A 20091-nucleotide genomic window follows, 5' to 3' on the forward strand; every position below is an offset into this window, starting at 1 on the left:
GCAGAGTTCAGTCCTTGGGCCTCACTTCTTTAGAATCTCATCCAGTCTTGGGACTTTCAATACCCTCCAGTGCTGTGATTCCTAGTTTTATATCTCAGGCCTATGCCTCTATCTTCCCTAGACCCATATATCCCTCTCCCATCACACCCTTACTTGGAGAAATAATAGTCATCTCCAACATGCCTCACATACCTAATTTCCCCTCCCAAACCTGCCAGAGGCCATTCCCATCTCCTTTCATGAAAACTCCATTCTTGCAAGTTTTGAAGGCTAGAAACTTCCCCAACTCACTGTCTGAACCATTCTGGCATTGTTAGGATTCTTTTTTTTTTTTAACCTTATTTTATTTTTTCAGTGTTCCAAGATTCATTGTTTATGTACCACACCCAGTGCTCCATGCAATATGTGCCCTCCTTAATACCCACCACCAGGCTCTCCCAACCACCCCTGACCCCCGTCCCCTCCAAAACCCTCAGTTTGTTTCTCAGAGTCCACAGTATCTCATGGCTCATCTCCCCCTCTGATTTACCCCAATTCCCTTCTCCTCTCCTTTTCCCAATGTCCTCCATGTTATTCCTTATGCTCCACAAGTAAGTGAAACCATATGATAATTGACTCTCTCTGCTCATCAGCATGTTCCTGCCTCAAGGCCTTCACCTTGCCTTTTCCCTCAAATATTTGTATGAATCACTTTCTCACCTCCTTCAACTCTGCTTACACCTGCTCACCTGTTCAATAAGGCCCACCCTGACCAACCTATTTAAAATTGCAACCCCTCCTCATATCTCCATTTAAAACTTTGGTTTAATTACTTTCCTCTGATTTTTTTCCCCTATAGCATTTACCACTTTCTGAAATGCCTTATAATTAATTTATTAGGTTTATTGTATCGCTTTCCCTATGAGAATGTAAGCTTTAGGGCAGGAATTTTGTCTGTTTTGTTCATTGCTGTATTCCTCAGTGCTTAGAACAGTTCCTGACACCTAAGTAAATTCTCAATAAATATTTGTCCAATAGAGTTTTTAAAAGGCAAATTATAATTATTGATTCTAAATAACCATATCCTTAATATAAATTTTAGAGATGAACCTTCTTCTCTCTTTCCCTTTTATGTTATAAATCTTCCCAGAACATGAGGCTTAATTCCATATTTTTTCTAAAACTAGATAATAAAAAAGGAGAAAAATAATCTATAAGGTGCTTTTCCATTGTTGAATATTTGATTCATTTTTATTTATTGAGCACCTATTTTGTGTGCAGTATTGTGGTTACAAAGATGTAGTCTATTTGGGGATACATTGAGGTAAATGCAAAGCTATAATCTTTTGGAACTTGACAGAGGTGATAGCTGTACAACATTGTCAATGTACTAAATGTTTCTGAATTATTCATTTTAAAATAGTTAATTTTAGGTTAAGTGAATTTCACTTCAATAAGTTTTTTTTTCAAAAATTATAAGCATAAGGTAAAGATTAACTGACATATTGCCTGGGTGGGTTGTGATGTGAAATGAAGAATGCCAAGAAAGATTTTACAGAGAAATTTATGATTGAGCCGTGTCTTTAGGGACAAATAGAAGCTCAGCTGGAGAAAAAGTAGGGAAGGATATTCCAAGTATGTATAAGGATACAAAGTCAAGAAACATATCTCTTTGGCAAACTGCAAAATGTTCAGAATTTTTGGAATAAAGTTTGCAAGAGGAAAGAGAATAGCCGATAGCTGGCAAGAACCAAATAATGCCTTGAAGGCCATGCTAAAGAATTTGGATGTTATTCTGAAAATGATTTAGACCAGGGCAATAGTATCATCAGATTTGCTTCTTAGGAAAGTAACTCTGTTGATCATGTGGAAAATTGAGTGAAAGGGATTAGAAGGAAGTACATGAGTTAAGACTATTGCGGCAGACCTGGTAAGGGATGATGAAGGGATGATGAGGGTACAAAGCAGATACAGAGACAGTTTAATGCCCTGAGACAGGTATGTTCTGCCATTAAGTTGGAAAGACTGGATTATGTCTCTCCAATAAGAAAATGTAAAGCCATTGCTATACCTGCTATTTGAATGATAAACTTAATATAGTGTTAATTTCATTACAGGAAAAGATTAGAAACCCACTTATTTTTGTAGAAGGATCAGAATATGCTGTCACTTTTCTACCTTTCACCCACATTATCATGAAGAGTGTGACACTTACCTTTGGAATTTTGCATTGAAAATTTAAAGTTCATTGAAACAAGGAGTTTAAGGAATTTCCTGCTAAAACCACCTAAAAATGCTGTTTTAAACCTTAATCAACTAATCACCAGGGTGTTTATTGCTGTGTTCAAAAGATAATTAAGAGGTTCTATAAGGATTTAAACTGAAGCCTTAGCCAGGCACTGCTGGAATGTGGGAGGATTATATTAGTCTAGTATCACTCATGTATTCGGTGTGTGGGATCTTTTAGTGCTCCCGCTTAACTCTGCATGTTTCCTGTCAGAAATGGGAACAAGTCTGCTTGGGGGATATACATGGGAAGAGTGTTAAATACACCACTTACCAATTTGAGAATATAACAGAAGGGTAGGTCTGGGCAGAATGCTGAAAGAGAAGTCTGCCAGGAGTATCACCTTGAGAAATGACTCATTGGTTCAGTAAATTGCTTCATGCAAATTGTGCCAAATAGACATTGCTTATGTGTTATGAAATATACTTCCCTGCCCGGATGCCAGCAAAGGCCCCAGCTGGCTTGGCACCAACCCAGTTCAAAGAGGGTGTAGGAGGCCATTTGAATTCCATTTTGCTTGCAAGAGATAAGACCAAGTAAACGAGAGATTAAGGAGTGGAGGGAAGTGGCAGAGAGGACAATCATGAACCCCGTCAGGGTTCAGCCAGCATAAAAATACAAAAAGAAAGCTGAATTTGTGAGTTTCTTTCTTTTGGCAATAATAAGCCATTAGGAAGGATAAATGTGGCTCCATTTTTCTCCATTCGGACTCTACTTTCTGTATTTGGAATTTTGAAAGCTGGATGGTAGCGTATAAGCAAGGTAGTAATAATGCAATTTCAGAAGATCTTAGAATATTTTTATTGCCTTTAGAAAGCAATATATTGATGAAAATAGCATTTAGGCTTTGTGCAAACAAAAGTCAACTATTGTTTATCCTGGGGTAAATTACTCATGGCATATTTCCTTCAGATCCACTTTCAGATTATTCAGGAGATACATAGTTAGGAGTTATAAAGAATAAAACCCAATTCCTACCCCCATAGCAAACTTAGTTGTGAAAATAAGATAAGTACTTTTAAATTTGATAAATAACACAAACTTAGTAGAATTTTATTCTACTAATAAATTCATTTATTCTAAAGGACTGTAATCTGTGTCATTAAGATGCTATTGGCAATGGGACATTACCAAGGGAAGCTTAAGAAAGGAAGAGATTTGATCAAAGTTGTGTTATGATAATCTGTAGAATGTCTTGAAAAAGGGAGAGATAGGAAGGAGACAGACCAGTGAAGAGACAACCATTTCTCTGATCTAAAAACTGGAACAGTTTCCCAGTGCTTCCTGAATTGTGTATGACCTGGTATTAAAACCCTCCCAGTGCAATCATAATATATTTTGGTGTTCTATGTTCTACCACACTTACAGAGGCTCTAGCTAAATTGGCCTCCTCCTTGTACCAAAAGAAAACAAAAGTCGTAGGTTTACAACTTCTTGGTTGATGTCATGTTTTTTCCTATGCCTAATATGGCCCCCATCTCTAGCTATTAAATTTTCATTCATGCACTTGTGGATTGGAGCTATTTTAAGGTTTGGGGATTGACTGGTAAGGTACAAGCTATTGACTTACATGGGATTATACAAATGAGTAATTATAATTCAGTGTAATACATGTAGTGACAGAGAAAGATCAGTTATTGGAGGAACCTCAAGGAGGTGTACCTTAACCTTCCCTTAGGAAATTAGTGGAAAGGGAAGATTTCTGGAAGAGGTAATGCTTGTCCTAAGCGTTAAGATGAATAGGAGTTTGCTTGGCAGGTATAGATAAGAAAAGAGAGTGAGAAAAGATGTTTCAGGCTGAGAGAACCAACTAAGCAAAGCACTGAACTACAAAATAGGGAATATATTAGGGAAATGCAAGCAATTTGATGTAAAATCTGAATGAAGCTGGACATTCAGACAGTGGCCAGATTGTGGAAAACCTGGTATACTGTATTAGGGAGTTTGCACTTACTCTGTAAGATAGTTTTAAACACTTTCAGAAGAACGTTTTCTTTGTGGAAAAGCTTATGCAGAAGCCCTGTATAGCAGATAAACTCAGAATTATGCTCTGGTTGAAGCAGAGAGATATCTCCCTGCTGTCACATACTTCACACGCACACAAACATACCATCATGCCTTGGAAAACCACGGCTGGAGGTGAAGAAGAACAATGACGTGATCAGATTTGCATTTTGGAAATACTCTGATGACAATGTAAAGGATAGATTTAAGCGGCAGAACGTCATCAATGAAAAGATGGTATTAGTAGTTTGGATAAGAAATAATAAGAGGTTTGGGCACCAGCCATGATGGACGAACTGGTATAAGACTAGCCCTCCCATTGTTTAAAAAACAAACAAACAAACAAACAAACAAAACAAACAAAAAAAACCCAACCCCCCCAAAAAAAACAATAAAACTAGAGATTATATATATTTATATATATTTTCAAGCATTGGACAATACACAGCCAAAGACTGTGGTCATCTCCATTGCGTTTGCTTTCTGCTATGTACCATTTCCCAACTGTTCTCCCCCACCTGAAGTCCAAGCATAGTGCTGAGGAGGCAGAGAGCAGAATTCTATAGGTGAAAGTGCTAGAATCTGCTGGAAAAGATACTGGCAAGTCTTTGGCCAAGGGCCAGACCACTCATGCTCAGGGCAAGACTACCTAGGTTTTTCAGAGAGTGACTGAAGTCTTGAGAAGAAAGTGGAGATCCGAGTGGTTTTCCAGAACAATGACAGAGACCTGACTCCAGTGAGAGACCTCTTTAAAGCCTTACCACCCTAGGCATGCAGCTTGAGAGACCAAGAAAGATCATGCCTCAGACATGTAGAAGTTGAGAGTTAGTAAAGCTAAGTGATTTTATTTATGTCTCCACATTTATCCCTCTACACCACTTAGTACTGGTGGTCAAGGATTAATAAAAGAATAATTGGTGCTGGAGGGACTGAGAGTAGGTCCGTGGATCCCAGCTTTCCTTGCGCGTTAGAGTGACCTGGGAAGTTGTAAAAATTTCAATACCCAGGCTTCACTCCAGCCCCTGAACTCAGCATGTCTAGGAGTGGTCTAGGCATCAGTGTTTTTACAGCTCCGTTAGATGATTATTATTTGCAGCCAAGGTTGAGAACCTCTGTCATGGATGATACTTGGAGAAGCTTAGCCAGGATAGGAAGGAAAGAAACAACACCTTAGGGCAGTGATTCTCAGCCCTAGTAACAGCCCAGGCATGTTAAAACATGGGTTTCTGGGCTGTACTCCCCCGCCCCCACCAGAGTTTCTGATTCAAGAGGTTGTGGGTAGGCCCCGAGGATGTGTATTTCTAACAGTTTCCCAGGTGATGCTGGTGGTGCTGGGGCCCAGATTACCCACTTGCTTTGAGAGCCACTACTTAAGGAGATAAGAAAGCTGAGGAGGTACTTTTTTTTTTTTTAAGATTTTATTTATTTATTTGACAGACAGAGATCACAAGTAGACAGAGAGGAAGGCAGAGAGAAAGGGGGAAGCAGGCTTCCCGCTGAGCAGAGAGCCTGATGTGGGGCTTGATCCCAGGACCCTGGGATCATGACCTGAGCCAAAGGCAGAGGCTTAACCCACTGAGCCACCCAGGCGCCCTCCCCCTTTTTTAAAATTAAAAAGCCCATCTAAGGATAGACACCAACATTTTTTAAGCGTTCTTTAGGAACTGCTTTCTTTCCTTTTTTTAAGTAGCCTCCACACCCAGCATGGGGCTTGAACTTAGTATCTCAAGTCACATGTTCTACCTACCGACTGCGCCAGGCATGTGCCTTCTTTTCTGTTAGTATGTGCTTTTCTTTCTGTTAGTATGATCTTGATTTCCTGTACTTGACTATCTGTGTAATGTGTATGTACTCAGATTGAAATCAAAATTCAAAATTCCTATGTAATTCTAAACAAAATGAAAGGGGATTTTTCAGACAATGTAGAGGTGTATATTATACATACAATGTTTTCTAAGTAGCCTGATTTATTTGCGCCGTATTGCTCTTCATTGCCGTGGATGGTTTCGAACTAACAAAGAGGACCAGGAGTCAGAGATTCAGCTGGACTTCGTTATTAATAAATCTTTAAAAGCCTGAGAAGCCATTTATTCCTTACTACGTTCTTTCCTCATCTAAAATGGAATGATTTAAGGGGCGCCTGGGGAGCTTAGTCAGTTAAGCATCTGACTCTTGGTTTTTGACTCAGGTCATGATCTCGTGGTCTTGGGATCTAGCCCTGTGTGGGGCTCCATGCTCAGCATTGAGTCTGCTTCAGATTCTCCCCCCACCAACTCTCTCTCTCTCTCTCTCAAATAAATAAATAAATCTTTAAAATGGAATTAATTAGAGCACTTGACCCAAACTCCCTGCTCCACTGAGGAAAAAGAGCATTCAGAAGTATAGTATAAAGGCAAAGAGATTAAAAAAACAAAAGCAAAAGAAGAAGAAGAAAAGAAAAGAAAAATTCCTCTCATGTTTTAAAACCAGGAAGATATTAATATTTAAGGACTTAATCAGTATAAACAAGCAAATGTGAACTAGTAAATTGAATTAGGGCAATCAGAAAGAACAAAATTGCTTTTCTAAAGTTGACTTTCTAAAACGGATTCTTCTGGCTGTGTTCTAAGATTTGTGAACTCCAGCTTAGTTCATTTGAAGATCCTTGGGATATGATCCCTCTAATTTTCAAAGAGTAGATCAATAGGTTTTAAAAAAATATTTTAGGTAAGAATCAATCAATAGTGTTGTAAAAGTAAAATATTCTTAAGAAATGCAGGTTTAAAGTGAAAGTCAACACTGTTCTCTCTCATATCCTGAGTCAGAGGTTAAATGCCCTAAACTGTAAGAGAGATACTTTGAATAAAACTGATCATATTTTAAGTTTCAAGAATGAGAAGCAAAGAATCTACATTAAAACATTGACAAAATAGTTGTGTGAGTGAATTTTAGGCCCAAATAAGAAGTTTGGTATATTTTATTTTTTTCTTCTTTAAATAATGTTAGAGACAAAGTATATGATAGTAGAAGCTATTTCTTTCTTTTTTCTGGATACGGTTACTATACATTTCCACAGAAAAGATCATTATGGGTCATTCCTTCCTAAAATATAAAAAATAACCACTGTTTTTTTTTTTTGTTTTTTTGTTTTTTGTTTTTTTTCCCCTGTGTGGCTTAGGCCTTCATTATTTCAGATAATAGGCATTTTTAGAGCTATAGCAAAAATGGCCGTGTTTATTTAGGTTCATCTGTTTGTTCAAAAATTCAAGCTATTTTTTTCCAACATTTACTCCCATTCTATCCTACTTTGAAGGTGGGTTGAGAATACGTTTTTGTCTTTCTGAATTAGGCAGGAGTTATCTAACCTCTTGGTACTACTCTTTTAATTACTTAAGTAGAGATAATATAATTTCTCTCCTGAAGATGGATGGATGATTTAGCTTACTGTTCATAAAGTCTTTTTTAAAAATTTTTATTTATTTATCAGAGAGAGAGCACACAAGCAGGCAGAGTGGCAGGCAGAGGCAGAGAGAGAAGCAGACTCCCCGCTGAGCAAGGAGCCCGATGCGGGACTTGATTCCAGGACTCTGGGCTCATGACAAAGGCAGCAGCTTAACCAACTGAGCCACCCCAGCGTCCCTGTTTATAAAGTCTTATATTACAGAGTACTTTTGGAAGAGTTCATGTCTTTTTGATGCTATTATTTGGTCTCCCCTTCTTTTTTAGAATTTTACCTTTCTTCATTCTGCCTTGTGGTTTCTAAATGTGCAAGTGGTAACCATAGTTACCGCTTTTTTTGGTCCTGTAAAGAGTGTGCAAACTTTCAGTTTCTATGAAGACATTAGGACTTTGCCCTTCAGATTCTCCATAACACAGAGAGTTTCCCTTCCTATCATACCCGTGACCCCAGTTGTAGGGGTTGGGCTACTGAGGCAAGGCAGGAGGCACATTACAGTTAAGCCTGTATCTATCCCAATTTTTCTGGATTAGTTGATGTCCATCCTCTATGTGTCCACTGTAATCATTTGGAGAAATAAATTATTCCTCACCTGTAAAAAGGGGATGATAATAAAAATGACTTGCTCATAATGTCACACACGTAAATTCCTTAGCGTTGAGCAAAGTAAGAACTCAGTGCCAATCATTATTATTGAAATTTGTTGAAATTTCAATATTGGAGCCAGAAGAAATTGGGAACTATATTTAATTACTGACCCATTTTGCCAAATGATTTAAGATGTTACCAATACTGTTGTTAATTCTGGTAAAATATCTTTGTGAAAAGTCTTCGCCCTCTACCATGAAACTAAAATGATTTAATCTTTTAGTATATTACCCCCCCAAAAAAGGAACTTAGGGTCATTGCATTACTTTACAATTATAATCCACGAGTAAGTTTTAAGATAGTTATTGGTATTAGAGAGCTTTTGCTCCATTCATAGTTCTTAGCTCATATATACAAACAACACTTGATATGTTCCTGAAATTATGCCAGCAAAAAAATTTTTAGGATTTTAAAAACTAATCTCACTTTTAGAAGAAAATACGCCATTTTACCTAAGTAGCTATACAAGTTTCCACTGAAATGTGTTTTATTCACTATCTCCAAGTGCTTAATTATAAAATTGAAGAGAATTTGGGTGATTTTACTCCTTTTATGTAACAAAACCTTCCTTAAATTGAGTGTTGCAGCTCAGTCTATCTGGTTGGCTTTGATTTCCACTTACCTTCTTGAGCAGTGGCCAGAATCGGAGCTTGTGAACTAGTTTCTGATATAAAAGAATCTTTTATTTGTGTGGGTGTTTTGTTTTCAGAGCTCCCGAAGCAGGTACACACCTGGATATGACTTGTATGTACTTCAGGTAAGCTAATTTACATACTCACCTTTCCAGATCTTTCAGGTTTCTTTTTAAAGAAATACTTCCTGACAAAGGGTTGGTTATATCTTACCATTGTAACTACTTGAGTCCTACACTTTGTCTACTGTGCTCTAATGATTACACACTCCTGTCTTTATTAACTAAAAATATTATTCAGTCAGAAGGTAGTTATGGCAAGTTTCATTTCCTTTTCTTTTGGTTCTCTAGATAACTGTGGAGGGAGGACAGGAGCAGCAGACAGATTCCACCAAAGGGCGATGCCTGAGGAGAACCGTCAGTGTCCCTTCCGAGGGCCAGTTTCCTGAGTACCCACCAGAGGGCGCCACCAAACTGGGTAAGCTAATAAAAGGAAAAAATTCCTAGCTTTTATCTGGTAATGTATGGACTTCTTATTGAGGGTTAGAATAACACAAAACATCCTGTTTTTCCTGTTAAGTAAGAAGGTTGAAATATAGTATGTTAATGTGCAGTTAGTAGTCATTAGAAAGTTCTGTTCTTTACAACCAAGTGGCGACAAAGTTATTTTACAAAGATAAAATTTATCTGAGTGCTAGTACCTTTGCTTTCCTTTTCTAGGTCAGGTGTTATTTCTGAGTTTGTTCCTTGGCTTTAAATTTTGAAAGAGGATTAAGCGATCTTGTTGAAGCACTGAGGGTCATTGGGGAGCCAGTGTTGTGTTGAAACTTGGTATTGAGTAGTTTGTGTCCTGTTCACACAGCTACTGATGCTGCCTTATGTAATGTCAGATCAGGCTAATTTAGCTGAGCTAATTTTACATGTCCCACGTAAGTTATATTCATGGTTGGAGTGGGTGACAGAAGGGAGAAATGGGGGGGATAAAAACCAAAAAATCTTCAGTTGTTATACACCAAAGGAATTAACGTCAATATCAAAACAACATTTTTTCTGTGCTGCTTGATGATTTGTGTGCTTACTAGTGGATATTTAGATTATTAGACAGGTCAGGTAATTTTAAAGAAACATAATTAAGATTAAATATGATAAAAGAATATGAAAAGTAGGGAGTGCTTTGGTGCTTTGCATTATTGTATTATCATTTGCTTGGTGAACCTAGACATTAAGTCATGGACATTTGATAGGTAGATAATATTTATTGTCTCTATGTTGTTTAATATGGATCACTCTGTGAGTTTGGTTGTATTTTTGAAAATCAGAGTTTGGGGGCGCCTGGGTGGCTCAGTGGGTTAAAGCCTCTGCCTTCAGCTCAGGTCATGATCCCAGGGTCCTGGGATCGAGCCCTGCATCAGGCTCTCTGCTCGGTGGGGAGCCTGCTTCCCCGTCTCTCTCTCTGCCTGCCAAATAAATAAATAAAATCTTTAAAAACAAGGGAAATCCTGCCATTAAAAAAAAAAAAATAGAAAATCAGAGTTTGGTTTTTTGGGTTGGGTTTTTTTGTTTGTTTGTTTTGGGAATTTTTTTGTTTTGTTTTGTTGGGTGGTTGTTGTTGTTTTGCCTTTTTCTTCATTTCTTTTCATTTTCTAAATGGAACTCAGAACTCTGGGTCAGCATCTGAATCCATTATTTATTATTATTATTTTTTTCTTATCCTGTAACAATTGTACTTTTCTAGAAATTAGGTAAACAAACACTTTTCTCCAAGGAGTCATTCTTGGGGAAATCAAGATTTCCTCTCATCTTATTTCCACTGTACTTCTTTAGTATGTGTTCAAACCAGTTTAGGTGTGAGCCTAAATTACATTGCAAACCTGTCTGGGCGTAACCATTTTGTAGCCTATTTGTATTTCATATATAGGCTCTGTGTGGCTTGTACTGGCTCAGAGTCACCTTCTTTCACCTCTTTTGCTGTCATTACTTGTAATGTTATGTTGATGACTCTCTTTGCCACTTCTCCAGGGACCTTTGACTGTTTGAGCTTTGACCCACAAAAGTCACTTACTTTTGAGGAAGTATAATCATAGTCTGAAGATTTATAACAGTTTTATAGAAGAGAGAACTATATAGTGATTCTTTAAAAATCTCCACCATTCCAGATGCTGGTCCCAGAAATAAACTAAGATGAGTGGCCAAGTTGTCTAGTCCAGAGCCAACCTTGTACCTCTGTCCTTGACTACAAGTACGGTAGCCATCCAGACTCATGATGTCCATGATCATTTTTGGAGTGGATGTCCTAAATTAGCACTGGAAGCTATGGCTTATAAGTATCAGGGGGAAAAGACTACTTTTAGAGCCATCCTTCCTTACATGCCAGTCTAATGTTGAATTAGATAATTATTCTTTTCTACCTTTGTCTCCTAGGGATTTGTCTTTAGGCAAAATTTTCTGTTTCAAGTATTTAACTGAGTATATGTAACATCCTATTATATATAACATTCTATCCCAATCCCTAAGAATGAAAAGGGATGTAAGATAAAATTTCTGCCTTTGGAAGATTCTTATGTAGTTAGGAAGATAGATTACTGATGACTAATTAGAGTATGTGTTGTTATTGTGGTATATTGTGTGGCTTTTATTTTTTGTTTTTGTTTTGTTTTTTAAAGATTTTATTTATTTATTTGTCAGAGAGAGAGAGGGAGAGCGAGCGAGCATAGGCAGACAGAGTGGCAGGCAGAGGCAGAGGGAGAAGCAGGCTCCCTGCTGAGCAAGGAGCCCCATGTGGGACTCGATCCCAGGTCACTGGGATCATGACCTGAGCCGAAGGCAGCCGCTTAACCAACTGAGCCACCCAGGCGTCCCTGTTTTTTTTTTTTTTTTCCTATTTTTTGTTTTTTAAAAACCCTTTCATTTATGCAGCAAATAGTTATTGGGTGACAACTATGTGCCAGATGCTGTTCTAGGCACTCAAGATATAACAGTGAAAAAAATAAACACAAATCTGTCCCTTTGTGGAGCTTACATTCTATTGAGGAATAACATACAATAATAAGCAAGAGTAAGAAGTGGAATTTATGCTGTGCTAGGTGGTGGTAAGTACAAAGAAAAAAATAAAATAGGGAATGGGGATAAGAAGTGTCAAGGAAGTATAATTTTAGCTAAGGTGACCAAGGAATGTCTCTTGTTAAGTGACATTTGAGTAAAAATCTGGTAAAATAATGAGTAAGTCATGTGGCTACTTGAAGGTGAGGTGTTCCACCAAAAGAAACGGCTAGTATAATGTAGGAATATGCTGGAGGTATTACAGGAACAGCGTATGTGCAGTGATGCTGGCATGGAATGAACAAGGGGGAGAGTAGTAGATCATGACATCACTGAGCTCTTTGGCAAGCAGATCATGATGGTGTTGGAGGTCATCATAAGGGCTTTGGCTTCTACTCTGTGAGATGGGGAGCCACTGGCTTCTCTAGTATGAGTAAGGATGCAAGAATGAGAATTCAGAGACCGGTTCAGATGCCACGGCAATAATCTACACAAGAGATGCTAGCACTTGGGCCACAGTGGTTGTAGTGCAGGGGCTAAGAAGTGGCCAGATTCTGGATTTGAAGGTAGAGCCAACAGAATGTGCTTTTTGGATTGGATGTGGGACGTAAGAAGTAGAAGAGTGAAGAATTTTGGATAGAGCAGCTAGGGGAATGAAATTGTGATCTTTTTTTTCTTAAATGGGATGGACTAGGAGGAGCACATTTGAAAGTGGGATTGACCAGGGGCTCAATTTTGGACATACTGAGTTTGACAGTCTTATTAGACACCCAAGTAGAAATCAAGAGAGAAGTACAGACTGGAGATAGCAGTTGTAGACCTTTAGCAAAGAGATGGTATTCAAAGCTATGAGGTTAAATGAAATCACCAGGGAAATGTGTATAGGTAGAAGATGAAGTCCTGGAACGACATGTAGAGGTTCAGAAGATGAAGAAGCACTGGCAAAGAGAACAAAAATCTAGAATTTTGTTTCCAGATAAGACAGTTGCATCAAGTGTGTATGGGACAACCCTTCTGGTCTTGCGTGGTTCTTGTACTTTGCAAGCTCTGGATTGTCTTTGTTCTTCTTCTGTAGAGGAACCCCAAACACTGATCTGGTTTTGCAGATGTAAAATCATAGAACACACTTTGCTTTCAGGTATGAGGCAGTCATCTATGGAGAAATGCCCACTCATGAAAAACATGCCCCTTTTACTCTACTTCAGAGGATTTAAAACAGAAAGGAGCTCTTTGAGAGTAAAAGATCTGGGAAGAACTTTTATAGTGGCTGCCAATGTAACTGTACATCAGAGATTTCAAACTGGTTAGAGAACTTTGGAATGTAAAAAGATGGAAAGGCATATATTTGTGCCTTACATGTTGTTTAACATGGGCAAATTTACACTGATGAGTACCTAATGAATGTCAAAAACAGGGAAAAGAAGTGTTTATGGGGTATGAGGCAGCCAAGTGGGGAGTGGTACTAAAATTTACGTATAAACTGGCATTTGACACAGATTTTGATACACCAAATTCTTCTCCAGTGAAAATGAGATGTTTTCTTAAGGCATATGAACATCATCTCTAGAGCACTCATCTCCAGACTTAGAAAACCTGGAAAAAACTACTTAACCATGGTGGCAATATCCAGATTTTAATTTGTTCATCAAAGATTTTTCAGATTCAAACCATGCAAAGAATGATTTGCTTAATTTTCAAAAGGAAATTATTTCTTCAGATATTAGGGTCTTTGCTAACTAACAATATTGGGAGATATCTAAGTTGACCACGTGAACTAGAACTAGTAAAGTTTAATTTTCAATGTAAATGTAACCTACATGAATTCAGCTTAAAAAAAAAAAAAGGCCTGCGTGGCTTACCTGGTTAAGCATCTGCCTTTGGCTTAGGTCATGATCTCAGGGACCCGGGATCGAGGCCCGTGTCGGGCTCCACACTTAGCAGGGAGCCTGCTTGAGATTCTCTCTCTTCCTCTGCCCTTCTCCCTGCTCACACTCTTGGGCTCTTTTCCTAAAATGAATGAATGAATGAATGAAATCATAAAAAAAGAAAACCATCAAATACCTTCAAATAACACTGGGAAATAGGGGAAGGGGGAAAGCTGAGCAATGGGCAGCATTTTTGTAAAGTGTACATTGATGGAAGAAACCATATCTACTACCGTATATTGTTTATGGCTGGCTGGTGGATAGCACACAGGTGAGCTGGGCACTGTCCGTTCTGTTTACAGCATTTCTCTGACATAACAGGAAGGTTCACGCTCTCATGCTCAGATGGGCAAAACTAAGTTCGAGCCTGAAATGTTACAGATAACATCATAAACGTGATAAGCATAATTTAAACATAAACATAACCAAAAAGCTGGCTTAATTAGAAAATGCCAAACACCCATAACTCCATGCTTTCTCAATTCTCAGACAAGGTTTGAACTCAACTGGCAAATTCAAAGCCAGACATCTGGTACCTCAAAACTGCAGAGTCTCATGCCTCTGTTTTATTATATTATGATAAAATCATAAAGTTTCCCCAATGGTCTTACTTACAAAATCTCTAGATTTTTAAAAACCTGTGTCTGTGATAAGTATGCTTTCATATCATGGAGTCCTCAAAACCCAGAAGCATTTGATAAATATGCATAAAATTATAATCTAACATAGTATGCCTTTGATATACACTAGCAAGCCCTAGGAGAGAATATATCAAGTGTTTTAGAGGCAAAGTTAGCTGTCCACAATTTTTATGTTTATGTAAATGAAGAAGGCAAAAATTTTAAAATACCACCATCAAAAAAGGGACCAAATTGGAAAAACATTGAGGAAAAGCCAACCCCGTGCCTATGGATTGCTAAGTTTTTGTTTTGTTTTGTTTTGTTTTTGTTTGTTTTAAGATTTTATTTATTTATTTGACAGACAGAGATTACAAGTAGACAGAGAGGCAGGCAGAGAGAGGAAGGCAAGCAGGGTCCCTGCTGAGCAGAGAGCCGGATGTGGGGCTCTATCCCAGGACGCTGGGATCATGACCTGAGCTGAAGGCAAAGGCTTTAACCCTCTGAGCCACCCAGGCTCCCCATGGATTGCTCAGTTTTTTAACCTAAGTGATAAAAACCTGAGGCAACTTTGAAGAAAATTAGTATTAAAGCAGAATATCCTCTCTAAGCTGATTATAAAATTTAACTCTTTTAATTAAAATTATTAGAGGATACTGATTATTCAAACCTTAGCTTTAACTTCTTTCAATATTAAAATAGCCTCAGTTCTAACTTTATGTATAAACAAATGATGAGTCTCTTTTTATTCCCAAGACATTATTAGGAGTATCTAGATAATTTTTGAGATATTTTCAAGGTGCTAGAAATATATAGCATCTGTAAATATATAGGGTGGTAATAGGTAAATAATAGGGTGGTAATAATAATATTGAAAGAAGGGGACATGTGAATAATGAAGAATTAATATAAAATTATATCCTTCCATTTAATCCTTCAAATAATAGGACTAAAAATGCCAATAAATAATTCCTGAGTATGGCATAGTATTCATTATTTAGATTGGCTAATATTAAACATATATATAAAATATGCATAATATAATATTATATAATATATGATATATATATAAAACCAATAGAACAGGTCTTGTACTTTAGGGTAATATAAATTGGCTAATATAAATGTAAATGGACTAATACTAAACTTTTATAAATATATGTATATGATATATAATATGACATAATATATAGTGGATTTATAATATATATTTATCTATATAAAACCAATAGAGGCACTGCCTTTGGCTCAGGTCATGATCCCAGGGTCCTGGGATCGAGCCCCGCATCAGGCTCTCTGCTCAGCGGGGAGCCTGCTTCCCCCTCTTTCTCTGCCTGCCTCTCTGCCTACTTGTGATCTCTCTCTCTGTGTCAAATAAATAAATAAAATATTTAAAAAAAAAACAATAGAGGCAGAGCTTGCAATTTAGGGTAATACATATTTAAATGACCAAAACAGTTATGAAAAAGAATCAGTAGCCTGATATTTTTAGCTCAGAATGTTAGAGTTCAGTGGATAATGGCAGCCCTTTTTTTTTTTTTGAAATGTCTTAATAAACTAAGACTATCACCAACATTTAGTAAGTAAACTCATGCTTTGATAGCTGCATAATATCTAACCTTTATACTTATACTCTATAATTTCTAGATTTCAGTGATACATACATTTTTAAGGAAAGGTCAAATGAGCTCAAGAATTATCAAAAATATGAATAATTAAGATGGAAGACCCTGGAATATGTCCCTGGAAGCTTTTGGTTAGGTAGTTTTGCGTTTTCTTAAAAACCATGAACCAGTATACATTAATTATTTGAAGTCTGTAAAATTCTCTAAGATATGCAGGTAATGCTGATGATAATATTCTCAAAGAATGGGCTTGACTCTAGGTTAAAATAGCTACATACAGTGAGTTCTATAATGTGGCATATGTATTTCTAAAAATCACAACACTGTGCAAAATTGCTCAATAAAAATCACAGGGCTTAGGGAAGAAGGGGATCAGAGGCACTATACTAAAAATCTTGGTCAATGACACATTAAAAAGGATGGAAACTAGATAAAAATGGTAGCACATTTTTACATGTGCTAAGTGGTTGCAAAATATATAAATACTACAATAAATATAGTACTTTACCTTGAAAAAATGCTGAGAAATTTACTTGTGGCGGTAGGCATCAGAATAATTGATAAGTTGATATGAAGTGATAGGAAGAGGGGTTTTGGGCACCTGAATAGAACATTGCTGTCCCAGTAGACATCGAAGAGCATGGCTTGTGGCACACACGGTGAAGTGCGGTAGCTGGTAGGGGTTTGAAGTATGACGTGTCCGAGCATTTTGTGTGTTCCTCCGTGGCTTGCTTCAGCTGGGTGCACTGTTCTTTGTTCACCTAGTGTTTCTCACAGACGAAATCATGCATAAACAAACAAATTCACATAATCACAGGTTGTGCCCTGTTATGTTAGTTGTGGCGTAACGTTCACATTTTCAATACAAGCGTCGTAACAGAACCGACTTGCCTGCCAACCTGATTTAATCAGGTTTGTCCATTGGAAAGAGCTTGCATTTGTTAGCCAACTGAATTCCACACTGTCAGTTACTTTTCCACACATTCCTAGATTTTTTTTGGAAGTTATTTAGAACTCAAAACTAGTAGGAATAAAATAAAAACTAGTTCTTCAGTTCTCAGGCTTACCTACTAAAGCCTAAAGCCAATTTTTATTTTACCCTGATGAGCTGGATTTAGATGAGTAGAACAGTTTTTTCTCTGAGGACATCAGTTCTCATTTTAAGTCAAGGTGCCAGATCACAGTTCGTTTGACTTGTAAATGCAAGTTTGGGTTCCCAGTTTGTTCTTTTATCCTCTTCCCCATCCTCATTCTGGCACAGCAGAGATTTGTTCACTTCTATGAAGGTAGTTCCAACGCACTGCTACTTGGAATTGCCCAAGGACCCCGGGGGGAGGCTCAGGGCACTGATTTGTAGTTATTTCATAAAATTTCCAGCAGATGGCAGTAAAGTTCCTAAATGAGAGATTCCTTTTCTGATTTGTGTAGGTCATTTGTATAAGCTATTGTCAGGGTTGTTGTAAAGCCAGAAGAGCAGGGGAAGAAAGAGAAACCAGGACAGAAGTCAACACTGAGTTGTGGACCAGCTGCTTGCTGGGCTTATTACAAAGTTGTGTCTGATGTCTTAATATTTAAGTTAGTCTCTAACAAACTTTGTTTTTAAAAAACACCAAAATAAAATAGGTTGTGTGCCTCCACCTTGACTATATATTTTGTAACAATCTGGAATTCCAGGCTAGAATTTTCAAATTTGGTCCCACATCATGAGAAGCCCCATGTACATGCAACTCAATACAACCCAGCCTGTACCTTCAAGCTGTATGGGGGTCTGTGCCCAAGAGCGCTTGAGTAGAATCCTCTTACCATGTGATGCCCAGGCGAGCGGCCTCTTAGGACTAGCCCTAATGCAGTATTAATCATAGCACACCAGAGTGGTGGTTGGAGAATTCAGTGGGGAGGAAGACTGAGTGGCATGAGCACTCAAGAATGACTTTGGACTTCTGGGAAGAAAAAGGTGGTTTGAACATAAGCATCTAATTGTATTCCTTCCAGAAACTCCACGATAACTATACAGTAAAGGGATTTTCTTTTAAAGACATGGTCCTTGAAGGGTAAGGCCAATGAGAGGGAAGAGAGCAACCAGATGAAATAATAATAACAACAATAAATTGAAAGCTGAAAAGCGAACGGAATGTGATAAATAACCTAGCTGACTTGAGAAATCCAAATCTTAGTCTAGCAACGAAGAAAGCTAAGAACAAACCTGATTTTCACTACAGAATCTTTAAATAGCTCAGGAATTGCTGGTATCAGGAACAAATGGAAGTAGATCTCTAGGTCTCCTCTTCCCCATTCCACTGAGCAATGACTCTTCCCACCCCTGCCTTTATTTTAAGACTGCGGATTAATTCCGCCCCACCCTGGGGAGAGTAGGGGCGGGAACCTAAGAGTCTCTGGGTTGGGGCATACCAGGAAAAATTGAGAGTACAGAACACTTTCCAAATACAAGGAAATTAAGTGAGCATCTGCAGACAGAATGATGAGACCCCTCCATCTGTCTTTCCTCGCTTGCCTTTACCCTCAGGCAAAAGACTGGAAGAGTAGTGTTTGGGGATTTTAACCATCCTAAGAGGAAAGATCTCACGATAGGGACATTCCCAACACTAGTAGACATCTGAAGAAAAGCCTCCAGCATGAAAGAGAAAAACCAAAACAAACAAAAAGGAAAAAAGAAACTTGGAGGAACAGAGACAGGTAGGGAATAGAAAACATAAAGAAAAAGCATCACTATCAGACAGATAAAACACTACATACATGAGACTAGAACTGAATGTGATACAAAGCCCAAGAGCTTCCATGTATTGAAACAAATTGTAACAAATAAAACTCAGTAGAAGGATTAAAAGATGAAAATAAGGAAATATCCCAGAAAGTAGAGGGGAAAAAAAGATAAAATAATTAGAGTGCTAGTCTAGGAAGTCCTACATCAAAACAATGAGTTCCAGAAAAAGAAAAACAAGGAAAGGAAATCATTAGCAAAGTAATTCAAGAAAATTTCCCATAAGTAAAGACGAGAGTTTCCAGATTGAAAGAGCTTCCTATGGCAAGCTACATTTTGGGGGGAAATTTCAATTTTAATTTGTCGTTAGTGACATAGAGACAGTCTTTTTTTTTTCTTTTTAAAAAATTAAATATTTTAAATGATTTATTTGTCAGAAAGAGAAAGAGAGAGAGCACAAGCAGGGGGAGTGGCAGGCAGAGGGAGAAGCAGGCTCCCTCCTGAGCAAGGAGCTGGATGTGGAAGTCAGTCCCAGGACCCTGGGATCATGACCTGAGCCAAAGGCAGATGCTTAACCAACTGAGCTACCCAGGCATCCCGACATAGAGACAGTCTTACAAAATTCCAAAGAAAGAACAAACAGATTATAATCTAAGGATCAGAAATCAGAATGGCATAAGACTTCCTTTCAGCAACATCAGAAGCTAGGAAACAATGAGGAGTGTCCTCAAACTTCTGAAGGAAAATAACTTCCAACCTAGAATTCTATGTTTAGCTATAAGCCATTATTCACACATGAGAATAAAATAGACATTTTCAGACATACAAGATTTAAACAAAAAATTACCTCCTACATATCATTTCTCCTAAAGCTAATGGAATCTATTCTTACCAGGAGTGAGTAGGTTGTGGAATATAGGATAAGAGATCCAACACAAGGGAGAAGACAAAGGGACCCCCTTAGGAAAACACTATAGCGAGAGCTGAGTTAAATAAACAATGATACCAGCTGTAAAACGAGGGCAGCCAGTTCAGATTACAGTAGTCAGAAGGCTATAGAAAAGACTTCTCCAAGAAGACAAAAGTGATATAATGGAGTGAATTTAAACAACAAATTTAGGATTAAAGCAAATTTGGGATTGAATTAACAATAAGCATATAGAAATTTAAACGAATGAATA

The 20091-nt window shown here is 37.8% G+C and overlaps 1 protein-coding gene across 3 annotated transcripts in view; it reads left to right on the forward strand.

Annotated features, from left to right (window-relative positions):
* Positions 1 to 20091, forward strand: part of RASAL2 (RAS protein activator like 2) — a 347599-nt gene that overhangs the window by 171541 nt on the left and 155967 nt on the right. For all 3 annotated transcript variants that reach the window (XM_080825128.1, XM_080825129.1, XM_080825127.1), the window contains exon 3: positions 9337 to 9463. In XM_080825128.1, coding sequence (XP_080681254.1) covers positions 9337 to 9463 — 127 coding nt within the window. The remainder of the gene's footprint in view (positions 1 to 9336; positions 9464 to 20091) is intronic.

Source organism: Martes martes, assembly GCF_963455335.1.
Source record: "Martes martes genome assembly, chromosome: 15".
NCBI lineage: Eukaryota > Metazoa > Chordata > Mammalia > Carnivora > Mustelidae > Martes > Martes martes.